Genomic DNA, 23,935 nt, shown 5'->3' with positions numbered 1-23,935 from the left:
GATTCACCAAGAAATTTTGAAAGCATGGTTTTACATTGCAGTTGTATTAGTTGCTAAATGATTCCTGTTTTCATGTTTTCAAATTTTTAGCCATCAATATGTAATTTTTTAGGGAAAAATATAAATTGTTCAACCAGTACTATAGTGTTCTCCACCACAGCAAACTTGATAAACATTTCCAGGATCAACTGTTTTGTGAAATGCTAGGTAGCAGCTAATTTAAAATAGTTTTTTCTCAGAGGGCTAAATTAAGGTTTTGAATATATTTGTTACTTCTTCTATTATAAATGCATTAATACATGTAAGTGCAGGTTAATTGAGCAATTAGTATCAAAACCTAGCATATTTAGAAATGGCAGAATAGTTGAAGAGGTTTTGAATCATTTCAGGAGTTGGAGTATTTCACATGCTTCTCAATTGATCTTTTTCCCTTTTTTCTTTTCTCTCTTTTTTTTTTTTAATCCTTGTAGGTTTTACTACAGCAGCTGTGTTTGCATTTCTGATTTCTATTTGTACATTTCAGGTTTCAATAAAGTGGAGCCTGGTGCAGTTTTGGTCCTTTCTTTGTCTAGACAAATTATAGATTCCCATGCTTATTGAATATTGCAGAACTGTAATCAAATCAGGATTGTAGTCATCTGAAGCCTAAGGAGCTGTACAGCGTCTCCACACAGATTAGTTATGACTGAAGAAGAGTGTATCATTCTTGCCAATTGATACTTTTAGCATAATTTTAATTTAGCTATTAATACTAATATTTGTACTTCTGTTTCTCATAGACTAAATTTGTAGTTAGGTGTCCCGAGCTAGCACCTGCATTGGACCAGAGGATGAGAACAGAATACAAAAGTGCTAACAGTATTGAGCTGCTTTCTTTTAAGCCTCATCTTATTTAGCATTTAATTTAAAACTTCACTTACTGGAATAAAGAGATTGCATAGCATTCTTAGGGGAGGAGACAATTAAGTAAATTTCTAACCCATGGGTTCCTAAGGAAAAAGGAAAACAATGGAGCAAAATCTCAGATTTATTCTGTAGAATTTTTAAAATGTTTTAAATATTACCTTTTAAGCCAACCAGGGGTTTTCAATTAAGCTCTGTGAGTTAATTTCTTACTTTTTCTCCTTAAAAGAAACCAAACCAAGAAACCACCATAAACCAAAAGCTGCAGCAAAACAAACCCCCGAAAGGTAATAGTCTCAGAATGTTGGCTATTACACAGTGAGGCACAGATTTGCTAGACAGACAAGAGAAGCTGTAACACACATTTCTTGTGTCTTTTCTGGGGTGTTTCCATATGTAATATTCCCAGTTTCTCTTCCATTCTGGCAGATAGCAGCTAGGGGAGGTGGAGTGGAGGGAAGCAGTGCTGCTGTCAAGGGTCCAGGAAATAGATGTTTGTCCTTCATGTCCCTGAGTCTGTCGCTAATGGGAAAAGGAGGGAGGGTGGCTTTGGCCCTGTGGGCATACACACTGGGGTTCACCTCGGTATGTGTAGTGTCTGCCTAAAATTAATCTTAGAAAAGCTTTTTTTCCAAGTGTTGTTATTAAGAGTTAATTAAAGTGGGACTTAATCTGTATATTTATTCTGTTACAATGAAGAATATCTTTACATATAAGGAGGAAGCATATGAAACTAAATGAATCATTAGACTCTACATTTTCCAATATTTCCTTCTTTACATTTTGATATTGCAGTAATTGAAATATATTGGTTCAGTAGTAGAAAGGAAATGCTGAGATTTTTACAGAAAATGCAGCAATAAGATACATCTCTTGTTCTTACTCAGTGCTCCTTCTCCTAAGGGAATGAGTGCTATCTAATGGCCAAATCCTGTTGGCCACTATACGTCTGCATCAAAAAAGCAAAACCTCCATTTGAGCAATCACAGAAACTGACCCATTAAAAAGAAGCTGTAAACATTTTAATTAGGGCTATTATCAGGAATCAATAAAACTTGACACAACAATGTATCAGGTTACTCTCACTTACAGTGTTCTCTTTTGTATCAGCGTCTTGAAACATTTTTGTTTGGTTTGAGCTAGAAATGTCAAGGGTACCTAAGTGGGTCAGTCATGGATAACCAGTGTGATACTCCATGGTCTAGAACTCTGCATCAACTGATGGATCTATTTATCTTCCACTAAGGATGTTCCTTAATGCTGAAAGCTCCTAAGAGCTTTGTTCAACCACAGTCAGTGTGACATGGCACACTTTTTCAGCAAGCATTTTGTTTCTGTTTCCCACAGATGGTCTGCCTCCCAAAAAGACCAACTCCTTGGAACATAGCTGTAGCCCCACATCTGTTTCAGTGCAAGAAAAGGATTAGCTAGTTTCCATCCTGCATGAAAAAAAGGACGCATTAATATTGTATTAAGAATTATGTATTCATACCATTTAGTATGTCTGTTGCTTTTTTGAAATCCTGAAAATATGCCTTAATCTTGTGACACAGCATTTAAAAAATTATGTTTCTGAGCCGAAAGGCCGGTAGTTTTTATTGTGTTTCTTGTGGTGTAACTGGTAGTTGACACTACTTGAAGAACGGCATGGCACACCAGAGGCAGCTCTGCTGCCTTGCAGTAGCTGTGTTTGTGGTAGGCAGCCGTGGCAATTGCCCTGCACAGCTGGAGGTAGATGTGTGTGCAGCCGGTGACATACTCAGAGTACCTCTTTAAGAGGCACCTCTTTGGATTCTTGTTGCCTTAAAAGTTTAAGGCTGTGTCTGAGAACATTCAGCATAGTCTCAGGGTGACTCATAGATTTTAGCTTGTTATTTCCACACAGCTTGCTCTCTTCAAGCTGTTCTCAAGTGTTTGAGAGCCACATAAATACTTTATTAAAAAAAGAGAGAGACAGATTGAGACATAATAATGGGGCAATATGAGTACCTGAACTAGATACCTAAATAATACTGCTAATAATTCTGATGAATCATTTTTGAGCAACAGGAGGCACTCCCATCCCACAGGCTAAGCACATTGCCTGCACAGTTCTCTTAACCTTGAGAATGGAAAATGAGAATTAGCTGAAACCTGTACTGCAGTGCTGACTACCAATAGACCACTGAACAAGCTGTGTACTCTGAACTGCAGCTCCACCAGTCTTTGTTCAAAATTTGTTTATCAAATCAGGCAGTTACACTTTTTTTTTTCCTTCTGTGCATGTACATAATTATTCAGAACTCTTTAGGTGGTAGGCTTAGATATTTGGGTAGATGATAAAAAATGAGTGCAACTGTTCACTTTTGTACTGAGTTCATCTGTAATTGCTGTGTGTGTCTGTAACTACTGAGACAGTACCAAAACAATCTGGAGACTGGATGGAGTTCAGGACAGTCAGTGATTTCTTTCCCATATGGGATAAGTTCAACTAAATTATTAAAACAACACTGAGGGCAAGAGTCCCTGTTTTCAAGAATGGCATTTATTCTACTGAGGATTTGCAAGGATTTTCTCTGTAATTTGTAATGATGTTCCTAGGACCACCATAATAAAAAAAAAAAACCAAACCAAACATTGAAAATAAAAAGAACAATACATTTTAGATATATTTTTTAAAAGCAGAAGTAAGATAAAGAAGTTCATGAAAAAGACAGATAAAGGAGTGGCTGTAAAATATGAAAAAGATGAAGTATGTTGGATTAAAATTTTCAAATTAAAAGAGTTATAACGCAGTATATCTGTTAGAGGTGGAAATGTTGACTTCACAAAGCACATGTTTGACTCTTCTAAAATATTTTAATTGCTGTGTAATATTTCTATTCTGTATGGTAGCATGTATCCTTTGATGCACACAAAATTGAGGGGAAACTGGTTTCCCTTTGTGAAGATAGACCATTGGAAAAAAAATAAGTAATACCAGCAAAGGACTTCCAGCTCTTCCTTTTTGTTTCCTAGTTTGTCGTTCCTCTGCTAATTTTAATAATTATTCTGAATCTTCTTTCAGTTTAAGCATTCTATTATTTTACAGAAATTAATTTTTTTTAAGGTGCAGGCTTATCCTGATTATTGCATTATATACCTATTATTCTTTTGAATTCATTGAAAGTCTGAAGAGCAAGTGGTAAGGATAGAACAATTAGAATCAAATGGAAAGTATTGGTTATTAAGACCAACCTGAAATTCTTCATTATATGGAAGTGGCATCTTTTGCATACTGGTTCAGAGGTAAAGTTCACTGCAACAACTTCTTAAATGTCTGCTGTAGTGTTTGCAATGCAAACAAGCTTGGACTGCATAGTCATTAGCCCAGTTGTGTCTTTAATGCAGTGTACATACTTGAAAAATTTAATATCTTCTTCTAAACATCTACCAGCCAATAGCCAATATTACTCAGTGTTGCTTAACATCACTTCTGCTTTTTCTTTTTTATAAAAAGCATTTTGTTGCAGATAATTCTTACTGCCTTACAGGAGAAATGAAAAACAATTGTAATTTAGCAAAATGTTTCATATTAAAATTTAAAATAATTTATTCTTCTAGAATTATGACAGCCTGACTGCGTTGGGAGTGGGAGGAGGAAACAGTTGTCCACCCGGGCAAGAGACAGTAAGTATTATGTAATTTTTTGCAATATGTTCTGTACCTGTTACGCTGTATCTGCTTTAGAAAGCGTGCCCTTTTTTTAGCATGATCCCAAGGACATTATTTTTCCTACTGTAGATTTTGTAATTCTTACAAAGACGTTCATAACTGGATAACTACATTACTGCTGGGTTTATATCAATCTTGAAAAATAATTTCGTAAAATTTTGTTGAATATAGATTTTTTTATTTTTTGCCTGGACTTGGACCCAAATAGAACTTGACAAATTTTTGAGTGTCACACCAGAAGTAAGTCCACTGCTTTAGGTGTAATTGTGAGTGGTTTACATTCTTCTTTGGTTCTGAGGTGCATTTCCTATATCCTGTTATGGTCATTTTTCTGATCATATGTCAACAGAGAATATAGTGGCAATTTCAGCATTTTATTTAAATTGTCAGGCTTACTAAACCAGTTGTATTACAGGACACATTGGTATATTAATTTCTTATTTCAGAGAGGCAGACAGTGGAACTTGCTTAAATGTTTTGAACTATTTGCGGCAGTTTCCATGTGACTGAATTTTTGTAATTTTTTCAAGAAAACACAAAATTTGCACCAGAAGTGTCTTACAAAAGATACTGCAAAACAAAGTGGCTGTTGCTCTGCCTTTCATTGTTCTTCATGCTGCCAAGTAATTAATGTTGCATTCCTACATTCCTTTTTGGGTTTGGGGGTTTTTTACTGTAAGTGACCTCATGGTTTTCATGAACTTGTCGCTTAACTGAAGTGGGCACTGTTAGAGCACCTCTTACTGGACATGGCGCTCATTAGTGTGGTTTAGTTTGGTTCTGTTCTACAGTTCATATTTCTGTACTGCCAGCATCACCAGTAATTACTGTTAGCTTTCCTAATGCAGGGAGGAGAGTTATGATAAAGGACATTTCATTGTTTAGCTTCTTTATGTAAATTCAGGACTGCTGAATGCATATTTAGGTAAGTTTCCTGTCTACTGAAAACTGTGGTGATACTAATTCTTTGGTGCTGACCATCTCACAAATTGCCACGTAAAATTTACAGTGGTAGAATCGTTTCCATCTTTTCCCATTCATAACTGATTTAATCTGTTTAATTGGTGGCATGGAATTATGAAAATGCAAGTGACATTGGCTATATTTTTACACACACAACTCCCAGGTCATCTTGCTCAAAGCAGAAATACAAATATAAAAAGCACTGTGGAATTCAGCAGTCCGAAAATTTAAATGCATGCATGAGTAATAAAAAAGTAATGAGTAATAAATAACTTTGCTGGCTCCTTCAATTCTGTTAACCCTCCTATTGCTCCTAATGATCCCCATTTCTGACCTCCACTTAAAATTTTGTAGAGAAATATGAGGTGAAGATTGTAGGTAGGGAAGCAGCACTCTGTGTGTAAAATAGGTCATAATTTTGCTCTTCACTTGTGATGAGGGAAGTGAGCAATTCCCTTATTTTTTCAGTTTATTTGTTTTCCTTTCGTGCTTTTCTGCTCAGAGTTCACTAGGACAGATTTTTGTTCATAGGGCATAGGAGATAAATAAGAAATTGTACTTGATATTTTCATATTCAGGGTAGAAATCAGGCTTCTAGTAGTTTATTATATGCAGTATGCATAGTGCTGATGACTCTTAGTACTCTTGTTCATAAAAGTATAGCTGCACTGTGTTTCACTGTCAAATAAATTCATTACATGAAATGTAATATAAATGTATTTTTGCAGGAATTTATAAAATTGTACATCCAAATGCTTATTTCTGAGCAAAACAAAACAAAACAAGAAAAAATGGAGTGATCAAAGCAAAAGTTTTCAATGTCTTTTTGTATTAAATTTTTCCTTGGTTAAAGCTGTCATACTGTTGAAGTATTTATTCAAACACATATGCTTCATGAGCACACAGAGAATGGGATCTGAAGGTGGTGTAACAGTTCTGAGAAAGTGACTGTATGAAGCTTTTTTTTTTTCCCTTTTGCTTCACAAGCAAATTGCTTATAAAACTAACAGCTGCTGTTTTGAAGCTAATCTTAGTGAATTCAATGTTCTTAACCATTTCTGCAATCCCACAGTCCTTTATCTTGCCTCTCCTGCTGCTTTCCCACCACCCCTGATCCCATTAGCAAAACTTGAGGCAGCCTCAGCTTTTACCAAAGTGGAGCTTTGGTTTCAGCTGCTTTTCTGCAAGAGGAAGTGAATGTTGCGCTTTTTTCTCTGTGGCATGGTTGTGATAAAGCTGTGGTGCTCTTATCTCTCTTTTAGGTAGTGGCTCTTTATGACTACACAGCGCATCGATCAGATGAGCTAACCATCCATCGCAGTGACATTATCCAAGTGTTATACAAAGATAATGATAACTGGTGGTTTGGCAGCCTAGCAAATGGACAGCAAGGCTATTTTCCAGCTAATTATGTGGCTGGTGAAAGTAAGTTTACTGCTGTCTTCCTGGTATACCGGTGTGGGTTTAACTGATGCTCCAAGATTTTACCATGCTGTTCTGCTTATTGTTCTGAAGATAGGAATTTATGTAGTACACACGTGGCATAATGATGACTTATTGTGGTGCAAAATTTGTGTAAAGTTAGCTAACCATTGCACTTGGTTAAACATTCCAGCTTATGGAATAAGTCAGCTTATTACTGACTTAATTATTTGTCAGCTGGATTGATCCCTTGTCTCTTCTAACACAGAGCCACCTAATTCAGGCCCAGCTTGGCAATGTTTTAGGACACATCAGAGCATTTCACAAACATCTTGGTTTTCTCTTAGGCAATTTCCATTAGATCTAGCTTTCGTACAGACTCTTAATTTTCCCCTGCTCTAATGGAAAATGTTCAGTTCCCAAATAACTGGATTTCAGTATGAAGTTTTAAAAGAATGGTAATGGTTAGATCTCACATCTGAGCATTGAACTTGCTACCAGGTTCTTTTCATTAAAACAGTTTTGATTAAACTGATTACAGACAAACCTAGATGAATCTGAACAAATAACATAGGAAGCAATCCTACTAAGTCCACTGCTATAAAGATGCTCAGTGTGCTGGCAGTTGTAAATATTCAGCTTGTGGACACAGCCTGTGGTTGCATAGTACAAGAAATTATTTGCTTTCCTAAACTATCAAACTATCAGTTATACTGGTATTTAGAAATCTTTTAACCCAAAATTTCTCAAGATGGTTTCCCCCATTTTTTAGTTCCTCCCTATGTCTTTAAAGTGAAATCTAGTATTTAAGCCTCTTTTCCTAAAAAACACTTGCAGATAACACCGTTCTCACTTGATGAAGTTAATTAGAATTACTATGCCCTTCCCTTTTGCCTTCTCCTTGTACATCCATTGCATTTTCCCCTGCCTTTCCTCCTTGCAATAAAACCCAGAGAGAAGTCTGTAGGAAGAGTCTTCAGTGAAGGCCTTAAAAAAAATGTTCTGAAAAACAAACAACAACAAAAAAGTAAACAAAATTTTTGAGGCAGTTGTCCAACTGTGAAATAAAATCTCTGGTATATAATTTGCTATTTCATTTTGTGATCATCCTATTATTGAATCAAAAGAAATGTGTATGATACATTTGTTACGTATCACCTGCTTGCTAACAGTATGGACTTTGTTCTTAGGTAAATGTTTGAATGCCTTTATACAATAATGAACATATAAATCACATTTAAATCTAAACTTACGAGTATAAATAAAGGTTTATGGGAGAATTTTCATAAATTCTTGTACAACAGTTGCCTTCAAACATTTTTCACCTGTTTTCGTTCACATCCTGTTTTTGGTTAGATTGTAATGTCATGGTGGTTCACATAAATTCTTTCATAGCTCTAATAATGGAGAATTATGGTTCCTCTTTTCAGAAGAATATGAAGAACAGCCTTCAGGATTAGTACCAGATTCTGCTCCTCTCCTACCAGAAGGACCAACAGAAGCAGAAGAAGGTTCTCTGACTCTAGATAAGGTAATAATTTGAGAAGGAAGGATTGTGTAAGTAGCGGTAGGTTATGTCTTTTGTGTGCCACATGGACTGTGTTAATTTTTGATGCTTTATGTAAAAATTTCTCGTGTGTACATCTCATTCCAGGCAAGCAGGTAGATTTTCAGCAGAAGTTTAATATTTCTCTTGTGTGGAATCAGCTGTTCCATCATGTGGCAATTAGATATTCTGCTTACTTGCACCATTGTAATGAGTGGCAAATCTCCCATTGACCCCAAGTTTGCAGAAGTTACGTGTGCATAAGCATTCCTGTTTCTGTGATTTTAGTTAGTCAGAATATACAGTATGTACAGAAGAACAAAGAAACAGGGCCCAGTTTTCAGTCCAGGAAAAAATAGACATTTGATGTTTACCTCACCTTTAGAGATTCTGCTATGTGCAAAGCAGGTCAATTGACACTCACTTCTCCAGGAGATTAGAAACTTTGCATGCTTATGTTTCCCTTCCATGAAATAAGACTGATGATTGTCTTAAAGCATGGCTTTCCACAACTGTTCGTTTACTGAAATGGTACTAACACAACTACTTAAAAAGTGGTGTTCAGATTTCTTTTAAATTATTTGACTTTTCCATGTACTTTTCTAAAATTGAATCCAGTATTTTGTGTCTGATTTGGAAGACTCTGAACATATTCTATGTTGCTCAGTTGCAACTTTTGGGGACTTCTTCTCAGATGATTGATCTGTTCTTTGCTCCGTAGTGTATAGAATCATAGAATTATTTAGGCTAGAAAAGACATTGCAGTGTTCAAGGTTAAAACACTCAAGGCTATTTCTGTTGACCTTTTTTATGCAGCTTCTGTTTTTAGTCAGTGAATATAGAGAGGTAGCATTTAATAAATTATAGAGTACAGATTACTCACTTGGTGATCTTGTTGAAGCCAGCTGCCTTCTTGAAGCCAACTGCTATAAATCGAATTACGAAGTGTTTTGTTCCTAACTATACTTGGAAAATGGAATAAATCACTACACTGAATAGTAATAATTAATCTGAAGTATCCTTTACCTCTTTGTAGCTGAGAAACTCCTAGCCAAACCATTGTCCAGGAAAGACAAGGGTGCATTACTTCTAGATGCTTCTGTAAAGGCAGACTAGAATAAATATGGAAAAAATTACATTACTGAAGATTTCTTTCATTAATTGTCTACTTTGCTAGAGGCAAGGAGAATATCCCAGAGGGAATATGTTGTTATAATCACCCAGTTTCACTCATATCTAGATTAGAAGAGAGACAAGTGCTACTGTTGTTAGACTTGGTCATTGTTATCCATATCTTTTTTTCTGTTTTAATCTGGTAGGAATCTAGTAAATTTACTGTATCAAAATACTTTTATGTACACCAACTACAGTTACTAACATTTGCAACCAATATTTGTTATTCAGCTTTGTGAGAAGCAACATTTAATTAGTTTTGATTGCTTAGAATTTCTCAAGTGTCTGTGGTTGACATACTTTTCTAACACTAGTTTTTGTATTACTAGTAGTACTTGTTTTAGTAACACTCAGTTTTAATAATGTTTAATTCAAATGCTCTTTACTCAAATTCTGCTTGTACCTTGAGTTAAATTAACTGCATGTTAAATAATTAGTTGGAATTTTGTAGTAGTCTATATAGTACCTACAGATATTCAAAGGATATAACTAATCAAATATACATTAACAGTCCAAAACCAAGCAAATATAATAAAATTGCTTTTTATTTTGCACAGCAGCCAAAGGCACTACAAAATCATAAAAGAGTCCAGAGGAAGGTTATGAAACAGGTCCTGGAAAAAATTATATCATATATTATTAATCGATAATAATATAATATCTTGTATTATTATATAAAATCCTATAATTTATATAAAATTATTGGGTTTATATTAAAATTATTTAAAAATTATATATTAAACTGGCAAAGAATGAGCAGTGAAGAGAGTGTACATAGTAGTACCTGATGTGAAGTCAATGCACTCTTCTTTCTTTTATTTTTCTTTCCTTCTGCTGTTAAACGAGATCAGGGAGCATTAAGCTGGAATGGAACACATCTACTATCAGTAGAAGGAAATTTTTGTTTAGGCCATGCTTAGTTACCCTGGTGAGCTCAACTACTACAGGACACTCTTACATGAGTATGCTTAGGGATTAATTGCTTTAATAACACGTTTTAGGCTGAGGTAATGACTGAGATTTCAAAAGCATCTGAATGACTGGGAAACACGATGTGGAGGATTTATTTTAATTTCAAGTCACATCAGGACCGTATAAACCATCAAGAAGATAGTGAGTTGAATCAAATGATGAATCAAATCTCTGTAAGACTTACGATGCCTTGAAGTGTAATAGGTTTACAAAAGCTGCAGAGTTCTGCATAGGAGAAACAACTTGTCATTCAGCTGTTTGCCAGAATGAATGAAACTTGTGCAGGGCTTTGGCTTTAGGCAATTTAGGCAGAGGCTTCTGAGACAAAACTGCTAAGGTGACCACTGAGGGGGCTCATCGGTTATGGCAGTTCCTGTCTTGCAGCAGTGACACAGCAACTCTTCTTCCTATTCCTTTCATTTTTTTTCATTATAAGACTCAATGAAGGGAAATGCCAATTTCCTTTATATGGGAAATAAGAAAAACCATTACTTTGTAATACTCTGTGTTTTGTGTTTCTTGGGGTTTTTTTTTGCTTTGGAAGAAAAGCTTTAATATTTTTAATCCAAAAATATTTATGGAGTAATTAAGTTGTTTCTTAAATTGTTGACACAAGCAGGAAAATATAACTTAATTTTTTGATTGTGTTTGTTTTTTGGACACAAACATGTTTTCCCAAGTTCTTCGTTATACCTAGGTCTGCTATATTTATTGTTCTTTCTGGGTGTCTTTGAGGATTACTCAAATGTTTAGCACTGTTAAGACTGCAAAACAGTTACTATGAAAATCATCATAGCAATTACTTGTGAGATTTTGCTATCATTCAAGACTAAATAAGCACTTAAAATATTGACTATGACTACGGTTTTAATTACTGAGAATACCAGATAGTCTAATTAAAAATAGTTTTCCAACTGCAGATATTACACATGCATATCTAGCTAATTGTCAGAGCTTTATGAGTGAATAAAGTGGAATTATTAACATTACAAGAGGGTGTAATACTTAAGATCCAATATTAATCTTTGCAAATAATTTTTAGAAAAGCTTTAGTTCAAAGAACTTTCTTTCAAAATACTTTCTACCATCAGTTTTGCATTCATAACATAATAATTTTATGCAAACCTTGTTTTCCTGCCTTATGAGTTACTTAACTCCTAAGCCACAAAATTAGGTCATAATCATCTTTAATTACAACATGCATGTAAACTGACAATAGAAATTTCATGGAGTGAAAGTCTTGCTGCATTGATGAAGAATTCCAAGAAATAGAGATGGATTTATCATCTGGCTGCTCCAGTTAATGTGTTGTTTTCAAGTTCCTTAAGATGAAGGACAGGAATTCAGATAGGGTTCTATTAGAAACCAGAATGTGGGGTTTGCAAAATTTTGGCCAATCAGAAACATTTCAAAGTCAATAGAGTGTCTTTTTTTTTTAATCAGAAATTTTCTGCTGGCTATAAGATCTTGCGAACATGCTTTATAATTCAATGGCCTGCCACTCACTACATGAAATGCAGGTAACTGGATTCTGAATATGAAGTATGCAATTCCATGTTACATGAGAATAGTAGGAAGTAGTAATAGACAAAAACAAAACAGTAAATTTAAAACTTCCATTAAAAGTGTAAGAAAGTATTCTTTCTGGTACGTTTATCTTCGGAAAACAATGCCAAGATGTAAAATAGAAAATAAAAGAAAAGGCTTACTGGCAAGAACCACATTATTGTTGCACAATTTGAATGATCTACCCAAAGGTCATCAAAACTTGGTTCCATGTATATTTAAACAAAGTTTGGGATTATCAGTGTTCAGAAAAATAATTCATGGTCTCACTCTTCTTCCCCTAGAGGAGGTTGTTGTCAGACTTTGTGAATACTTAGCCCAGTGTGCCTGAAACTAACCTGCCAAGCAATTGTTGCTTTTCCCCTGGGCTTGAGCTATGGAAATGTGGGTGATTTTATGGGCTTAAAATTTATTTATTTAATCTTAAATTTTAAAAAGCATAGAAAACTTGTTCCATATTTCAAAAATAATAGCTAGAAATTTTTCTATTAGTTTCATCAAAAACTTCTGGTTTATAGTTTGTGCTTTTTCTATTTTCTCCATTAATGGTACCTTTCTTCAGGTTACTGGGGAACACTTCAGAGAATGATTATCTTTTAGGAAGAGGAGAGGGGAAATAGGAAGATGTGATTATGCTAATGAGGGAAACACTATGGAATTAATACAATGAAACTCCTGCAGTCAATAGAGCTGAAGACTTTTGACACACTATGGAATGTGTTCATTTTCAAGGTTCAGAGAGAGCAGATATGAAAAAAGGTGATATTCAATTGAATTAGAATGTATTATAGTGAAGTTCATAATTCTGAGCTTCATTCCTTGGTAATGTGATTACAGATCTCTGTTTCTGAAGGTATTGACATCTGGGCTGACAGAAACTGTGCTTTTCTAGAACCAGTCTGCAAAGCTGCTGTGTAGTCTTCCACATAAATTGTTGAATAGATTATAAAATAGATATATCTTTACAAACCTACTTTTGAAGTAGTAATGACTTTGATTACTCTTTAAGAAATCATTCATCTGAAGGAAATGTTACTATGGCACCATCTATGAGGAATGGGCTATTTTTCTTAATCCTTACCCAACATCAACATATTTCAGCTTTTGAGTTCTTTAGTTTCCTATTTCTTGGTACTCTGTTTTTCCTTTAAAATGCAGTTTGTACTGTTTGAATTAGAATCATGAAATATGAAGGGGTTGGAATGGACCTAAAAGATCATCTAGTCCCAATCCCCTCTGCCATGGGCAGGGATGCTTCCCACTAGACCAGGTTGCTCAAGGCTTTATCCAACCTGGCTTTGAACACTGGCAGGGGTGGGGCATCCACAACTTCCCTGGGCAACCTGCTCCGGTGTTTCTTCACCCTCACAGTGAAAAATTTCCTCCTAATATCTAACCTAAATTTCCCCTCTCTCAATTTGTACCCATTATTCCTTGTCCTATCATTACAGGCTGTTGTAGTTTAGGAATGGTACTTCCCAATTCAGTTCCCCCATCGAGGCTCTCCCGATCCACACACCCCTCTCTTGCTCCTGCTTCCTCCCCCGCTTTCCACTGTGCTGGGATGAAGTTAAGAATTGGAGGCACAAAAGGTGAAGATCGTGGGTTTTGATAAGAACAATTTACTGTAAACAGCAATGAGATAAGAAAATGAACAGTAACAGTAGTAATATTAATAACAAAAGTGTACAAAAGAGAGAGTGATTCACATCCAGAAATGCTCACTGTGGAGCCTGCTACAATAAATTAGTGCCAGATGGCTTCCCCCCACCTAGTTTCTGACTGGAAGGAACACCCTTCTCCAAAAGTCCTTCTCCCCCTATCCCTGGCAATGATGTGAGGTCCTATCACATCTGGATCCTGGCCATGCCCCTCCCAGCTGTTGCACAAAATTTCAGCCTGCCTTGGCTGAAATCAGGACACAGACAAAGAGTCCCTCTCCAGCTTCCCTGTAGGCCCCCTTCAGATACCAAAAGGTTTTATGAGGTCTCCATTCAACCTTCTCCAGGCTGAACAGCCCGAACTTTCTTAGCCTGTCTTTGTAAGCAAGGTGCTCCAGTTCCCTTATCAACTTTGTGACCCTTCTCTGGACTTGCTCCAGCTCCAAGTGGGGTCTCACAGGAGCAGAGTAGAGGTGCAGAATCACCTCCTATGACCTGCTGGCCACACTCCTTTGGATACAGACTAGGATTTGTTTGGCTTTCCGGGTTGTGAGCACACCCAGCTGGCTCATGTTGAATTTTTCATCAACCATCACCCCCAAATCCTTCTCCACAAGGCTGCTCTTAACCACTTCTCTGCCCAGCCTGTAGGTGTGCCTAGGATTGCCACAACCCAGCTGTAGAGCCTTGTACTTCACTTTGTTGAACTTCATGAGGTTTGCTTAGACCCAGCTCTCGAGCTTCTCAAGGTCCCTCTGGATGGCATCCCTTCCCTCCAGCCTGTCAACTGCTCCTGCAAGTTGAATTACTCTCTCTTTAAGCATGTGTGGTGCTACTTTATTTGTAAACTGGTAGCTACGTGTTCTGTCTCAAAAATACTTATGCCTGTGTCTATAGTATTATTTGAGTCATTGAAAGAGAAGGTATCTGGTTTACAACCAAATTAATACCTGCTGGGGGAAAAAAGTTAAGGTGAAATTTCATGCATAGACATTTTCTGTAGGTGACCAGTCTGTTTAAAGATCAGAGGAATCAGACTGAGCCACTGAATTGGTCAAGCAGAACTAAAAATGCTGTTGAGTGACACATATTGTCTCAGGAGAAAGCTAACTTCTCCCTTCCCCATTTTTCTCCTTGGGTCCTCATAGCCTCTTTCTGAAGAGAATTGAACTATTTTTATGCAAATGTTGATGCAAAGCTGTGACCCCATATAAATTCCCAGAGCCCAAGGCTGCAGGACTGGAAACAGGTGTTCTAAAACATACTGTTTCAATCTCAAGTGTCTTTTCCCCACTCTTCCTCCTCCTTTTGTTATCCCTGAAAAGCTCATATAGTGGATTTCATTTCTGAGATGCAGTATTTGTTAGTGTTAAGCCATGACTACAGTTTTCACCCAACAGATTTTTCCCTTTTATGCAAAAGAGAGAAATTCATGCCAATGTGTCTCTTGTATACAGAGCCACAGTGCTGCTAGATTCTCACAACTAAGCTAATACTGTTAGATATAAGGGCTAGAACATGGTGAGTCTGATTTAGATAGGCTTGTTCTTTAAAAACACTAGGGAGGGGGAAAAGCAATTGTAAGTTAATTGCATTTTAAATAGGAAGGTCAAGGCAAAAGAAGTACATGTAATTCTGCTAGCAAAGGCCTCTGCCAGTTGTTCATTTAATGGGGAAATGTGTGGACGGGTGCAGAATAGCAGGAAAGAAAATGATGAGTGTGGTGTGGTGTCACAACATTTCCCCCAAACTTGACTTGTTAGAACAGTTTTGACAGCAGGCATTGGCATAGTTTTGGGGAGTTAAATACATGGCTGTGAATCTTTTATCCATGGACTGCGTAATTGAAAACAAAATACAAACCTAATACTGAGTCTAGTGTCCTAAAGACACATCTGAAAAGGCATCAGAAACATGTTCATTCTTGCCATCTGTGATCCAATGAATTTTTAATTAGATCAAGTTCTGTAGAAACAGCTTCTATGGGAGAGTTCCTCTGTAGGCTACAGAGCAAACTCATTTACTGTCATGGCTTGAATCATCTGAATAGATTTCCCACACCACTGTATTCTGTCCATCTACTTCTTAGTCTGCCAGAGAACCTCTGCAGACCATCAGTCTTAGGGCCAACTGTGCACAGCCTAGAGGAAAGCACTCCAAAGATGTAGACTTAGGATGAGACTTTGTCCCTAGTATTTCCTTTAGATGCCCTCTGCTTCAGGTTCTTTTAGAAAGTGTGTTCTGAAATACCTGATTGGTCCCACAAGTTGCACAATAAGGGTTTAGTGCTTGATTTACTGCTATGGATTCTACAGCAGGGATCAGGAACTTGATATGCTTTTTGTGTATTTTGCTTTTATTTATATTGCCTAGGTTGCTTCTTATGTTGCAAGCAAGAGAGAACTTCAGGATAAAATAAAAGAACTGTAAAGCAAGCAAGCCCTTTAGGAAAGAAAAATACATATTTTATTACAATTCCTATGATCATAAAGCAAAAGAAACTTGAGAAAATCCAAGCTTCTACAGTTGACATGAACTAATGTTCTCTTCTCCTTATGGTGGGCTGGATCTCACAAACGGGGAGAATTAGAACATAGCAGCAAAATTGAACACCATTAGTGGCACTCTGCAAAGGAGCTCATTTTTTATACAGTGTTCAGTATTTGGTCTTGTGATCAGAAAAATATTCATAAGTATCTGAAACATTAGGGTGTTTTTCTTTAAAGCAAACACTGCCCTAGTAATACAATATTAGTATTTAAGCTCTGCGATCTGGATGAGAGTCATGGCTCTCACCATGCCTGTTCCAACACCAGCTTTACTGCATCTTAATACAGAAGCAGTGACGATAGTGCAGAGCTGTTTGGAACTTCATGGGAGATCTGCTCAAGCATAATAAGTGGTGGAGAGGTTTAGAAATGGACAAAGATTAGATCAACAGCCTCTTCAGCTCCTCCATACTCCAGCCTTCCCTGCCTGGATTGCTCCTTACATCGATATGTCCTTAGTGAGTTCCCAGTGTGTTCCCACACCTCCTTAGCCAAATACTTCCTGCCTGTTTTCCCAGCCTTCACTTCTTCCTCCTGATGCTGCATCCCCTTGCTTAACCAGCTCCTGCACTGCCTCTGTGCATCTGCCACTGTTCCCCTCGTTTCTTCAGTACTGCTACTTCTTACATCACTAGGATGGGAAAAGTAGGTCAAGGAGTAGGCTAAGAGGGACACGAAGGTGTGTGGAACAGACAAAAGGAGGCAGTGGCAGCGAGATCTGCTTCAAACAGATCTAGTATCTAGTTCCTCCTTTGTTACATGCTTGAAAGGTTGTAGGAATAAAGTAAGAAATCTGTCACACACAGTACTGTGGAGTGTTGGGAGTCCGTCTTCACAGACCTAGGAATTCTCATGAGTTGCCATGTGAGGTGAACGCAGCTATTTGAGTGTCTCCAATTGTGTGCTCTTCTTTCCTTGGTACTCATACTAAAAAGCTGTGCTTTAATATATGAAAGGCTATGTGATGAGTTGCTTTTAAAACAGATCATAAGAGCTTTCAGTTAAGCAGCTAAATTTAGTGGATACTTTAATCTTCTAACTGTAAAACAAGGATAATTTTGGGTGTTTAGGTGTCTGAAAGTATTAAAAATCTTAGTCTGTTTTTTATAAGAGGTCAGTCTTCTGTAGTAGCACTTTAGGGAATTCTACTCTATTGTTCTTTGGAATGGTTCATATTTGATTATAGTATTAGTACAGTGAGAAGATTCTGTAATATTTACTCAAAAAGGAGGCTAAAAATGATTTGACTCATTCACACAGGATTTTCTGAAAAAGAATTTGTTTTGACTGCAAACAAAGTGAATTCATGATTGTGTATGGCAAGGAACCATGAGGTTATAAATGCTGAAGGAAGTATTAATTACTTGGAGTCATTCCCTTTACAACACTCCCTTGTATTTTCATATCAGTGGTATTATATTTCCTTCTTTTGTGTTTACTTTTACCATTTACTTAGTCTCAAGTTTATTACTGTATTAACAAGGATTTTGTGTGTGAAGTAGATGATTTTTCTTCCTAGCCTTGTCAATGCTACATTATTGTATTCTAATAGGCTGACTTTTGTCCAAACTAATCCAGCAATCTGTGTTTTTACAGCAGACTAATTCTAATGACTAATGTTTGAACATGGTTGTTGTGGGCAGTGTAAATGTATGAATTCAGTAAGTCAATGGGAGCTTGATCCTGTTTATTCTAAGTCAGTAGAAAATAATATTAAACTAATAAAATAACCTGTCCCTGAAGACTCAGGGAGGACACTCACATTTCCTTATGGGAATTCTTTCATGAAGTATGAGACCTTTTAGAATTAGAAGAGGTTTGTTTGTAGAGAGTTTGTTTGCAAGTTGTACTAATTACTTGGGAAATGAGAGAATTTACTTTTCCAGATTTGGGGAATCTTTCTAGCTCAGAATTACAAGGTCACCTGGCGTGATTTGAACTGCTTTTGAATTAAACTTGCAGGCTTAAAGAAGATAGGTTTTCCTTGTGAAAACTATGCAATAAGAAGGCTTTTTAGCATTCTGCTTTTTCACTGGTAGTAGCACAAACAACAATTCTTTTAAGACAGTGTGTGTTTTAAGCTGGCTTCAAGCAGATTCATAACCTCTTGTTTCTACACATACCTGAAAACTTTCTTTTATTTGCAAGTAGCTTTTTTTTATAGCAGGGCACTGTTTCCTTGTTTGTAACCACATAGGAGTTAACATTTTATGGCTGATAGACATTCTTTTTCAAACGTGGTATATTCTCTCCTTATTCAGGAAGCTGGTGGGTTTTCTATGCACATGTGTTGGCCCCGTTGTCTGTCGTCTTTTTACCTTCCTGCTTTTTTTGTTTCTTTTACAGATGACACCAGTCACCAGTAAGTCAGGGGACCTAAAATTTATCTCCAAACATGACACAGATAGAGACTCATCTGCAGCACAGTAAGCAAGAAATGCTTAAAAAATTGCAGTGTTATTTCCCACCTGCTGTTTGAAAACTGAGAGAAATGTTGGAAGGGTTATTTTTTTTTTAAAGCAAAACAAGAAGTTAGCTTTTGGGTGATCAGTCAGAGAGTGCTTCACACCCAAAATGCAAAGGAAATAACAGTTCATATACACATGCATATCTCCATGTGTATATGAACATAAAGACCAAGGACTATAATGTACATAACAATCAAAACTCTGGGATATGTGGTTGCTCACTGGCATCCCTTAGCTATCTTAGGATTTTATTGCTGCAGACTGCAAACTATTTTTGCACCTTCTAATAATTAATTAACGTAAATTCCAAAGGGTTTTCACATTCTAAGAAGATGCCAGCAACACTTTTGATGTTAACACTTGCATTTTTTAAAAATCGTATCTCTGCGTTGCGTGAAAGCTGTAAGCAGATAAGCTCTCAGCATTTTGAACAAGAGCTTCCACAATATCTCTAGCTATTGCAACCATTTATGCTTCAAAAATTGATATCTGAAAATACTTCCCATGTTTGCTATTGTATGTGTCACCTAAGCAAAGTTATTTCACTGATCATTTTCCAGACTGGTTCCCTCCTCATATAAATAATCTGTGCATTATGCTGTAGATGCAGATACATACCTAATTTTAACCTGCCTTTAAATCTGAATTTTGTTTGTCCAGCTGTATCTAGATTTGAAAATAAATTGTGAGTGGAAAGTTTAACCCTCATGTACAATGAGAAATAGGCTGTACAACTACACATTGACAGAATTCAGTGTTGAATTTTGGGCACAACTATTCTGATAGCATAGACATTAAGGAAGGAAATGCTGTAAAAGCACAGTTACTGTGACGGTTGACACAGTCTGTTAGAAGTCAGTATCAAAAATTTGGGATGACTCAACTCCATTGGTAGAACTTCAGGAAACAATTATTTTGAGTGACCTTTCCAGGGCATCCACTGAAAAATAGGGGACCCCAGATTTAAAGTGTGGAATCACAAATGATACAAGCAAATTCAAGAATTTTGAGTCATACCAAATACAAATGTTCATTTTAATGGAAACTAAGGGTATCCTGAGAATATGTCACACCAAAGGCATAGAGCCCCAAACTCACTTCAGTTACATTTCAAAAAGGTGAGAGAAGACACCTACATGCTTGAGTCAGTAGAATGTGCTCCCTCATCCTGAACTATAGGGAGCAGGAGCATCATGGAGATTCCAGTCTGAATTCATGCATGCTCCATGTCATGGCACTTCAAAGCAGTGACCACATGTACCAGGTTTTTTTCACAAAAGACTGCAAGCTGTTAGCTTATTTTGAGAGCTAGAAGAGAAAAGGATCCTCTGATACTGCTTATGCCACTAGTTTGAAAAACTCTCAGTATTTCTGTTTATAGGTATTTATACAGCACAGATCAGATAATAAAACAGTTCAGAATCATGGCTACCTATTTTTCATTAAAACTCTGACTTTACTGTTAAAAAAAACATGACCTGCCAGGGCTCTGACTGGATTGTAGTTTTCTTGCTCACTGCAGTCAATGTGTCTTGAAATATCCTTAAAAATTTACATGCATGCAAGTATTGCCATCTTAACTGGAAAAGTTTTATATTTCAGCATCTAACAGCAATATCAACATGACTTGAGATCCAATCCAATCTGTACTTAAATAGTTGCTCCACCTAATACTATTATTTTCCTGGTTTCTGTGGAAATACACTTAATATGCATGTCACATTGACATATATGATATGAAATTTATTTACTGCATAATTCATAAGAATCAAGTGAGATGTGGTTGCCAAGTAGACACTTTCGATATGGAGAAGTGAAACTTTAACACCTGCGCAACTCACTAAGCCAAATGAATGATTGCTGGCTTGCTTATTAGAACAATATTGTTCACTATGGTCACAATACCTGCTCTAAAAGAACATGAATGGCAAGTCCTTATAAAATGTCTATTTTTTGAGAATTTCTGGGTGGAAAATATGGTTTTGCAATAGGAAAACAAATTTTATACAAGGTGGTAGTAGACTTTTATCTTAGCCAAACAGTTAATGTGTCTTCTGCAGACTCTAGATGCTAAGTGTTTTTAATCTAAGTTTTGATGCATCATCACATCTGATGCTCAAATAATAAAAAGATAAAAACTGCTTCTCAAAATTAGAGTAGCTTTATATTGGAAATAGCATATTAACCTTACCCTTTGAATATTAATGATTAGCTGCTACTTGTCAGTGCAGCCATTATGTCCTTAGACATGTTCCCATTGTGTGGTTTTGCTGAGCTGCACTAGGTACTGCTCTCTGCATAATTTACACGAGACCCAGCTGAACACTCGGTTTGGTACATTGGTACTTGTATCACTGAATAATTATGACTTTGTATCCCAATTTTGTCATGCAGCAGTACTTCTCAAATTGTTCTAGGAATCCTAACACAGAGGGTCTTAGACTCCAGAACCTTTTCCTTAGGATGTTCCAGTACTAGAGCTGCAGCAATCTGCATATTCATAAGTGTACAGTTTAGCTTAAAAACACCTTCCAACTACAGGCAGATATTCATCAGTTCATTAGCAAGGCTGATGTGTAAACGTTTTCATCTATAAAATCTGATTACATTAGGACAGTATCATCAACAGTGCAGCACTTGTGGAAAAGACACATTACATTCATCAGTCTCGATTCATCCATTTGCTTATGTGTTTCAGCTGCATTAAACATAACAATTCAGGCCATAAACCAAGACCCCTTTGTACTAGGCACAATACAAATTTTTAACAGAGACAGTACCTTCCTTTGAAAGGTTAGAGTCGAAGTAATGTTACGTATTTATAGTTAAATAGAAAGTTGCAACTTCTGCCAAGAGTGGGAATTCATGGTGGAAGTGGTGTAACATCTGCATAATCCCTGCCATCATGTGCAAGACCAGTTAGAGGCATTAACTGGGATACAGGAACTTGACTGATCCTTTTGGCACTGTATGAAGGCTGATAAGCATAAATAGACATTAAAGTGATTTCTGACTGTCCTCATTCAGGCAAATTAAAATGGAAAAACTAATCTTATATACTTCGACTGCCTGTCTTACTCTTGTTGCATAAATAAACCAGGAATGTCTCCTTAATTGTAAGTATTTTGGTGTCTGAGCTTAGGAAAGTAAAAAAAAAAAACAAGTGCAATTGCTTTTATGAGAGGAGGAGACTGGTAATTTGTATTTTTTAATTACATCTGTTGTCTATTGATCAAGACGAGCTGATTTTTAAGATCATGAGCAGTTCTTTTGAAAGCAATGCTATGATAAAAAGTAGACTAGTGGAGTGGTCTCATATTTTGTCTTCATGGTTTTTCTGTCTTTGTTCTGCTGTGGAACAGTAGTTTTTGTAGTTGTTTCAGCATTGTGCTCAAGAGGGTAGGCAGACAATTGCTCTAACACATCAGCTGTAGGTGGAAAAAGCTCTAAATTTGGGCTAACTTTGTGTTTCTTTTACTCTTTTTATATCCACCTTCCTCTAGAGGTACAAAGGAAAAGAAGAAAAGGATACAAAGGAATGAGAGAGAAAATCAGCACAACTTAATGAGTGTCGATACTCCTCTGTCATCAGTTACAGCTAATGGTGTTGAAAACGAACCTACATCCCATGGGGTGGAATTGAAGAAGAAGAAGAAAAAGGCAGCAAGAGGCTCAAACTTAAGCACAAATGGAAGGACAAATATTGCCTTTGAGCCCGAATGCCATGACGCAGAGGCATAATTTATTTCTGAATACTGGGGTGATGTTCATTAGACATGTTGAAGGCTGCAATTATGATCTCTCCTCTAGGACTAACAACAAACAAAGAAATTAAAATACTTAAATATGCAAAATGGTACCAGTTGTGACTTATCAATGGTGCAAACCAGTTTTGGATGACTTTTGCCCTGGGTTCCTTGAAATCAACATAACTTGGAGGTTCAGCTCCTCACTGGACTGGAAAAGAACTGAAACTGTCAAATACCTTGTTTCCTAATTTGATATCTGATTAAACCTTCACTTAGGCATTTATGTGGGCTGTAGATCAATCCATTGGGAGCAGAGAATCAAGTGAAAAAGTGTGGTCTAGAGCAAAACAAGCCCAACCACTACGTAAGTTATTAAATTAGCATTTTAAAGTATGCTTTAAGTAAAATAGAAGAGTGTCCAGAATGGTAAAAAACCAAAGGAGTGCTGACATTAAGGTGTACCTGAAAACATAAGCTTTTAAAAAATATTTTCCTGACATCTAGTATCTGTTTGGACTGCATTTTGCAGCTCTGAAGGGAATTGTGGAATAACTAACTATGCAACTACACTGTCTTCAGTAGGACTACTTGTTCTTATCAAAATATATTAGTGTTGCAAATTCCAGGCAGTTATATTTTTCAAATGAGGTGTGCTGCACATAGTAAAGATTCACTGCAGTTTTGTCAGAGTTCCTGGCTGCTGTGGCAGCAGTCTTGCCAAATGTACTTTCTTTTGTCTGAATGAAATATTTCATATCCAACTGTGCTGTTTGTTTTACTTGTAGTCCTTATTCACTTGTAAGCATCATTAATCTATTTTTTTACTTGAGTATTATTTTGTGAACTTTTACTATTGAATTCATTAATTATCTACGGTGTTAAATAATTTATATTTTATATTAAACAGAACGCTTTCTATCAGTTAGTGTTGGTATTTTTTCTGGCTGATGATGTCCAGTTTATTTTTACTCTGCTAGGAAATTCTTTCTCCTCCCCCTCTGAAGCAATAAATAACATAAAATTAGAAAGCCCTTATTTAGTAGACAGGGCACTTGATTCCATTAAAAAAAGAAGTGAAAATAACAATGGTGGGCACTGATGTGTGAAATGCACCCAGATGCAGAGCACTAGTTGCTGTATATTGTAATACCTTCCTTGCACATGTTTTGAAGCCAGAAAAACCTGTAAACGTTTTTCTTTCTAGTAAAGCACAGCAGCAAATACTCTTTTTTTGGCCCACTGGTAGTTGTTATTTGCCAGCAGTCCTAAC

General features: G+C 36.5%; 1 protein-coding gene across 2 annotated transcripts in view; it reads left to right on the top strand.

Moving 5' to 3' along the window:
- The window catches only part of AHI1 (Abelson helper integration site 1), a 91,889-nt gene extending 68,303 nt beyond the window's left edge, over positions 1-23,586 (top strand). For both annotated transcript variants that reach the window (XM_008637859.2, XM_017739656.1), the window contains 5 exons: positions 4,486-4,551; positions 6,822-6,984; positions 8,412-8,512; positions 18,795-18,874; positions 22,420-23,586. In XM_008637859.2, coding sequence (XP_008636081.1) covers positions 4,486-4,551; positions 6,822-6,984; positions 8,412-8,512; positions 18,795-18,874; positions 22,420-22,657 — 648 coding nt within the window. In that variant the 3' untranslated portion in view covers positions 22,658-23,586. The remainder of the gene's footprint in view (positions 1-4,485; positions 4,552-6,821; positions 6,985-8,411; positions 8,513-18,794; positions 18,875-22,419) is intronic.
- Positions 23,587-23,935: the final 349 nt, after the last annotated feature.

Source organism: Corvus brachyrhynchos, unplaced genomic scaffold (genome assembly GCF_000691975.1).
Source record: "Corvus brachyrhynchos isolate BGI_N302 unplaced genomic scaffold, ASM69197v1 scaffold14, whole genome shotgun sequence".
Classification (NCBI taxonomy): Eukaryota; Metazoa; Chordata; class Aves; order Passeriformes; family Corvidae; genus Corvus; species Corvus brachyrhynchos.
This window is presented reverse-complemented; position numbering and strand designations above follow the sequence as displayed.